The sequence below is a fragment of the Parasteatoda tepidariorum genome, unplaced genomic scaffold (assembly GCF_043381705.1).
Source record: "Parasteatoda tepidariorum isolate YZ-2023 unplaced genomic scaffold, CAS_Ptep_4.0 HiC_scaffold_1135, whole genome shotgun sequence".
In the NCBI taxonomy this organism is placed as follows: Eukaryota; Metazoa; Arthropoda; class Arachnida; order Araneae; family Theridiidae; genus Parasteatoda; species Parasteatoda tepidariorum.
The window spans coordinates 1-7,635 of NW_027261338.1; the positions used below are offsets into that span (position 1 = coordinate 1).

The 7,635-nt window shown below is 28.4% G+C and overlaps 2 protein-coding genes across 2 annotated transcripts; both read right to left on the reverse strand.

The window, feature by feature from the left end:
* Positions 1-132: 132 nt before the first annotated feature.
* Positions 133-2,606, reverse strand: LOC122272779 (uncharacterized). The gene is made up of 7 exons (XM_071188479.1): positions 2,368-2,606; positions 1,950-2,276; positions 1,578-1,874; positions 1,249-1,493; positions 1,077-1,164; positions 688-979; positions 133-593 (listed from the first exon to the last, which is right to left on the reverse strand). Exons 1-7 carry the CDS (start codon positions 2,485-2,487, stop codon positions 301-303), a joined length of 1,662 nt encoding a protein of 553 aa, XP_071044580.1. The 5' UTR covers positions 2,488-2,606; the 3' UTR covers positions 133-300.
* Positions 2,607-2,639: 33 nt separating this feature from the next.
* On the reverse strand, positions 2,640-4,944 carry LOC139427302 (uncharacterized). Its single transcript, XM_071188478.1, has 7 exons — positions 4,770-4,944; positions 4,183-4,230; positions 4,004-4,090; positions 3,790-3,902; positions 3,397-3,697; positions 2,826-3,143; positions 2,640-2,711 (listed from the first exon to the last, which is right to left on the reverse strand). The coding sequence occupies exons 1-7, from the start codon at positions 4,812-4,814 to the stop codon at positions 2,640-2,642; spliced, it is 984 nt and encodes a 327-aa protein (XP_071044579.1). The 5' UTR covers positions 4,815-4,944.
* Between the last annotated feature and the right edge of the window lie 2,691 nt (positions 4,945-7,635).

Below are 7,635 nucleotides of genomic sequence, written 5' to 3' on the forward strand. Positions count from 1 at the left end.
AAAAACCGATGGCTGAAATATTAAAAACATTAAAATCTTTCCCAGTGTAAATTTTTATGCAAAAATGTATGTTTAAGAAAATAAAAAATCATTTTTAAAAGAAAATTTGTCTTTATTGATTTTTAACAAATCTCATTTACAAAAGTATAAAATTTTAAAAAAATACTTACTCTCTACCCCCTCTGAAAAATAAAGATGAATATATATTAGTGGTGTAGTTTTTTTGGTCCTTAAAAGGACCTTTTTTTTTGGTGTGTGTTTGTGTGTGTATGGGGATAGATGATAGACTCGTCTTTCGCTTCAATAGCCGTATGGTAATGTTGTATACCCATTTGGATTGACAATTCTTTTGTTGTATACGATCCGGTAGTTTTTTGTCTCCTCTGTATTGATAACCTTCTTCTTCTTCGGTTGACGTGTGATTTTGGAGGGGTTATGAATTGGAATCGTAGTTTCCTTATCTAACGAGCAAACCAGATGTTTCACAGACTCGAAATTGAGTAGCTCACTATTCCTTGCATTCAGTGAAAAACCCCTAACTTTGCAACAAGTTTTTCCACTCTTAGTAGTGTAAGCATAATTCTTTGCACCTCCTAATAATAAAAAAAAAATGATAATAAATAAAAAACTATTTTTGAAAAAAATTAAAGGCCTCGTAAAAAAATCAACTGAATGTATTATACTTACCGGATACAAATGAGGTGATAACGTCGCCGTCTAATTCATCTGTAAAATCACCTAAAAAGCTGCCGATAGGTGGGTCATTGTCCCCATTGCTTGCATAAATAATGGAATCTGTATCATGATATAGAACAGCCTCCCCCAATTTGTCCATTTCCGAGTACAGTTTTAGCCTTGCCCAGGCAGTAGTGAAAGCAGCAATGAATACATTAGTGGAGGTGTCCTGATTGATGAACTCTCTCTGGGACTCCCATTGCAGAGCGGCTACCTGGGGGCTGGGAAAATATATGTCTTTGATCTGTAAATATATAGAAAAGGAACAAAATTAAATAGAATGTAACTACAAAAGAAAATTATGAACTATGTTTTAACTATTAAATATTTTTCCTTGTTACCTTTTTTGTTGTATCTGCCAACATCTTGTTGAATTCTGATAATGAATTAACAAAAGTTAGATGAGTTTTTACGAGGTTCATCCCCCATCTAAGAATAAAAATAATCATTTTAAGCATAAACATTTTATATGTACATTTAAAAAAAATGGAAACAAATGAAAAAACAATTTACCTTCCCCAGAAGCTGTTTAGAGAAGTTTTTGAGACCTGTCTTTGACCAGGGTTTTTTTCTACGTTTTCTGGATCTAATTGTATCCCTTCTTTCTCAAAATACTGTTGAAGGTATCGTTGCTTATCTTCTTCAGTTATGCAGTCTCGAGGCCAACCACTGCTTTCCTGCTTGATTTTTAAGAAAAGATCAATATATGATCTGAAGAGGTCTTTAGATGTTTTTTTAAAATGATATACTTCATAAATCTATAATATGGAAAAAAAATAATCAATAAAAGAAAAAAAAACTTTTTTTTTTGGTCAAAAACTAAAAGTATTATAAGTAAATACCTCTTCTATTCTGTAACCCTTGCTTACTGCTAACTTGACTTCTTCAGTCACCCAAGTGCCAATTATAGCTCTTTCTTCGTCCTTGTGGGTACAAACTGTTTGAGATAGACTATCTGCACATGTCCTACATAACGGAAACATCAATTTTCCGTTAGCTCTATATGGCAAAACGGGGAAAAAAAGTCCCTTGGGAGGAAACACTTTACATTTAATTATCCCAAAATAATTGTGGATATCTTCAAATTTCTCAGTTAATATCTCGGGATGACCAATTGGGTATTCGCAATATTTATTGACCTGTAAAATAAAAATAATTAAAAACAATATATAAAAAATACATCATTTGCATAGAAAATGAAAACATTGACTTACCCAAGGATATAAAGAGGTAAAGTCGACATACTTTGCTTCTCCCTCATAAAAAAGTCGAATGGCGTTCGTACGTCCTCCAAAAAAGGAATCACGTGGATTTAATCTTTCCTTCATTTCGTGATTTCTCACAAAATCGCGTAGTTCAGGAATTTTCTTTTTCATTTCCTCAAATGAATGTTCCCATAGCTCGTAGACTTCGTAACCTTTTGATCTTAATTTTTCGGTTGCCTCACTCGTCTTCTTTCTCAGAGTCGTCATGGTTACTTTTTTTAATGGGTGTATTGTGTCCCCCTCATAACACTCCAGGCAACCATGGAAAAAACAGCCCTATATATAAATGTATAAATTCAGTATAAAGTAATAACAAAAACATAAATAAAACAAGACTTAATAAAACAAGACTTAATGAAATACTTACATGAAATTGATAAACTGTGTTTGTTCTTCTGCAAAACCCATCGACAGACATGCCCTCAATTTTTACTTCCCCTCTACCGTTTAGAGCGTGATCAATCTGCAGATCTTGATCGGCAGCCATGAAATCCAACCATCTGATTGCGTCGGGACCATATATGGCAGTACTTTTACTTTCGTTACTTGTACCGCCGGTACAAGTAAAAAGTACGTACTTTTACTTGTATTTCGTTACTTTTTAAATTTAGTACTTTTACTTGTACTTTCGTTACTTTTTTAGGNACGATGGGATTCACGAGGACACGATTTCCGTAGGATAACTTTTGAGCACACTCTACATTGATATAACTGTAAAATAAAAATAATGAATATATATATTTACATTCATTTATGTGAATAACCTAGTTAAGAAAATTCTCACGATGAGCATTAAAAACAGTAATAATATACATATGTACTTACTTTATCACACATTGACATCGTTTGATTCCCCTGTTTTGATTTATGGCTAATATAGCATTCCTCCGAACGACACAGTCTATCACAGTCGTCACATCGTTTTGTATTAACGGCAGGTAGTGGTCGACAGTCTTTCCGGCGGCATATATGACACACATTTTCACAAAAATGATTTTCTTCATGATCGTACGGTCTCTCACAACCCTCACAGTAATAGTTAGATCCGCAAAAGCCTTTTAACGATGTTATTACATCATAATGTCCATTATGATACCACAGATTAACTCTTCTTTTTCGATTTGCGTCACTCTTGTAAGCCATCTAAAACATTTTCCGTAATTAAAATCATGCTTATTTTTAAAAATATAAATAACGAAAAAAATTTAACTTCACTTTAATTGATTTCATTAAAGTAGTTAAGCAATAAAAACATAGTTTCTATATTATGAAATTAGACCATCATTAACTATTAATCGAAAAAATAATCAATGTATAAATATGATCGTATTCAATATAGGGATATGATAAGTACAAAGTATTAATCAAATAATTAAAATGTAATTTAAGTACTTACTCGGTTTTCATTTGATGAGGATAATACTACTATCTGAGTGTCCAAAACTGCTTCAAATTTAGCGACTTCTGCATAGGTGCAAGGGCCTATTGGTACGCCGGCATCTTCGTGTAGCTTTATGGCTCTATTCTTCAAAGCAGGGCGCCGTTTATCACGGAGAGCATTTATTGCCTTCTTGTCTTGATCCACATGAGCTATGGCTCTAAGTATCGCCTTAGCGCAGCAAAGTCCTTCATCATCATAATCAATTTCTATAATTGAATGTTTACGGAGCCTGCACGATTCAACATTTATTATCCCTCTAACAATGAGAAAGAATATCATCTTATTTTTTTTTAACAAATACATAGCATTAAATTAAAAAAAAAGTGAAAGAAAAAATAAACAAAAGGCAAAATAAAAGAATCCCTTACTACTTCTAAGCCAAAGCCTTCTTGTATATTATCTGGCAAACTCCTAAATATTTGGGAAGCGTCCACAAAACTTTGAGTAAGCTCGTCCCTGAACTAACGTATAAAAAAATAATTTCGATTTAAAAAATATTAAAAACAAAATTAATACAAAAAAAAAATTAAATTTAACGCAAATTGTTGAGTAAATAACGTACGAGATAATCATCTGAATCACTAAGTGGTATATCAGGATCTTCAAATTCTTCCGTTGATAGAGAAACGTCATCCACGTGCATAAACAACTAATAAAAATTAAGATAAACAAATACTAAATATATTTAAAAGCAATTTTCAAAAAATAATAATAATCTGATAGTTAATAATTTTTCTTTACCTCGTCATCAGAATCGTTCATGGGAAAGGCAGAGTCTGCGAAGAGTGTCTTAAAAATAAAAGCATAGAAAAATATAATTAAAATCTTAAATATATATCTATATAAAAGAGACAGCTATATAAAAAAGCATAAATAATTTTAATTACTGGAAAATGTGTGCTTTTTTGGAGGCTTACGTAGGAATATAAAACTATGTTAAATTAAAAAAAAAATAATAAATAGCTAAATAAAAGTTTAACGCAAATAATATTTTTTAATTGAAGCGTACTGTTGCTAAGGAAATGTAAAAAATAAAATTAAAACTATAATAGATAAAAAAAAAAAAAAAACACAAATAATATTATTTAATGCAAAACTTAGGTTGGTATGCAACTGTAGACATATAAAATTAAAATTATGATAAATAAATAAGAACTTTAAAAATAAAACACAAAGAAATCTAGTTAATGCAAAATACACTTTTGTAGGGAAGTGTAAAAATATAAAATTAAAACTATGTGAAAAAAATAGATTAAAAATATATATTAATTAAGAACTTCATATTTTAAAAATTATAAAAATAAGACACAAATAAATTTTTAACTTACATTGCTTTCTGAAGAAGAACTATCAGATCTTTCACGTTTGGCCATCTTCAAGTGTAATCACTGCTTTCTAACCACTCACTACAGAAAATATATTTCAACTAACTAAATATCTAAAATCTTGTTTAAGTACTAATTCGATGACGCCACGGTTTAAATAATATTGCTTGAACGTATAGGAAACAGGTGTAACTAATTTGAATAACTGATAAGACTGGTGGGGGCTTTTATCTATATAGATCCTGTTTTGGACCATATGTTTTTAATAAGACTGAACGACCATATGTTCTGTGGGCGCTTTTAACTGGCGTTGGTTCGATCCCCACTCGGGACTAAAGTATCAATTCATTGTTAATTATTTAATAATTCAATTTAAAATAATTTATTAATGTAATTCCAAGTATTAAGCATATCAAATAATAATGTAAAAATAATAGTTTAATTTTTAAATATATTTTTATTTTTTTTAAAAATATTATATTTTTATTTTTTAAAAATAAATTACTAAAGATGAATTCAATATTGAAATATTTTTATTACATTAATAAGGTTAATTTATTTCTAATTCATTTAATTATAAATAATTTAATCCATCCGACTACATATAAAAATTATATACATATAATAAAATAATAATACATGTAAATAATATAAAATTATATATTTCTTGATTACCTTAAAAGAAATGAGAATTTATAAAATCTATGCAACTTTTTGCAATAGCTCAGTCAAAAGAGCGGTCGAGAATCTGAGCACAAATGCAATGACAATTCGCATTTCCGTCGTATCTATGAAGTTAAATTCAAGAATTTAAAAATATTTTCACATTACAGTAAAAATCATTTGTCCAAAACTAATTTTGCAGTTCCTTTAAGAAATAAATATTATTTGTATTTTATTCATTAATGATTAGAGAAAGAAGTGTATTTTAAAAGGTATGAAACATTTTATATCATGCTTAACATCATAATTTTTCAACATAATTTTGAAGAGTTAAAGAGACGTAGTAATTTCAAGAAGTTAAAAAATGATATTTTTAAATTTTAGCTGTTAAAAAAGCTATTTATCTTATTTAAGTTTAAATTTGATTGAAAAAATTACCTCATTAATAATCACGTAAATTACTGTATATCAAACTGGGTGTTCTGTAATTACATCTAACACGTTGCAAAAGGTGCAAATTGATATTTTAATGAGGTGAAAAAATGACAACTTCATCGAATCAGTTAAATTAATTGTTAAATAGGCGGTATGAAAAATAGAAAATCAGTGTGAATGGCCGTTATTAAAAAATGAAACTTTACTTTACTTGTTGCTTTTATTTAAGACTATGTACAAAAACAGCTTCTTTTTTATATTAGGTTTTATTTCGTACCAAACTTTGAGTACATTAACATTGATACAAATGGTAAATAAATTAAGAATTGAATATACTTTTTATTACCATTTAAACTGTAGTTGATTTAGACTAAGAAGAAATAATACACTTCTCCATTTGATTACAAAACAAAAAATTATTATTTTAGGCTATAAAGTAGTAGTAACCATGTAAGCACATAAAAATACTGTTAATTCAAATAATGACAAACAATTTAATTCTATTTATTTAAGCTGATTTGAAATGAGATCCACAATCCCTTAAGATGTTCTTTGGTCTCTTTATGTTTCTAAACAAAGCATAATAAATAAATAAATAAATGCCCTTTTAACATAAAACGATTCAGTTGTACTGTAAAAAAAATTTCTTCCTTCATGTTTCAGCATTCATACATAACTTTTTCAGAAAAAAAAATAGATACTCATTCAACACAAAACAATCCTATAAAAAATTTTTAAAAAAAACTTTAATGAAATAAAAATTAGAGTAAATTATTTATACTTTTTAATATTGTCATCAATAAACAAATTTTGTGTATTATTAAATCATATTACTATTGTGAGAAATAGAGACACTTTTTTGAAAAGCCACACAATCTCTGGTACACAAAAAAATCAATTAAAACAGACACGAAAGCCACACATCAATTAAAACGAAAATGTATTCAAATTCATCTGAAAGCAAGAGGGTATGTTGTTATTTTGCAGTACAGCCAATGGTGGATACGATGTATTTTAGATGGAAATATAAGCTACGAAGAAGTTAAGATAAGTTTTCTACAGCCTCATGGACCCTCACTGTCATACTCATACCCACGGAAGCCTTTGATATTGAAAGTAAATAAAACACAGATCATTTGGAAGGCTGAAGTACTAACAACAACAGGTCAAGATTTGTTCATACCGTCTAATGAGATAAAAATAATTAACAAAAAAATAGCACTACATCATTCCTAATTATTTCATAAAATTTTATATTGCTTATATGTTCAAATAATTACTAATTCTGTTCATAACATATTGTAAGAGAATTAATAATCATAATTTTTATTTTAATTTTATAAAATATTTTCTATAAAATAAATGTTATTCATATCTTGTAACTAGTTCACATATTTTTTGCATATCAAAAGGTAAACCATTTTTTAATAAGAAAAATAGAATATACTTGCTAAAAATAAAATTGTTATTTTCGATACATTTTAGGAGCCAAAAGTACGGGATAAATATTACTTTTGATTTGAATGATCATTGATTTTTATATTGGTTTAAGAATTTTAGGCTTTTTACTCAGTTTTCCACGTATATAGTATGAAATGTCTTAAAGGGGAAAAAAGTTGTACAGCATACCACTTTCAATTAATAAAAATTTTGGTTTGCAATAATTAATGTTTTTTTTTTTAATTCTATTTCTATGCTACAAATTTGAAAGGTGTAGAAGAATGTTGCAGTAAAAAAAAATATTTTTTGTATCAAATGAAAGGTCTATAGC

Coding starts and splice junctions, on each gene's coding strand:
- LOC122272779 (XM_071188479.1), bottom strand. CDS start 2,487: ATGGCTGCCGATCAAGATCTGCAGATTGATCACGCTCTAAACGGTAGA. Junction 1,494..1,577: donor AGGGTTACAGAATAGAAGAG/GTATTTACTTAT, acceptor TCCATATTATAG/ATTTATGAAGTATATCATTT. Junction 980..1,076: donor TGGCAGATACAACAAAAAAG/GTAACAAGGAAA, acceptor ATATATTTACAG/ATCAAAGACATATATTTTCC.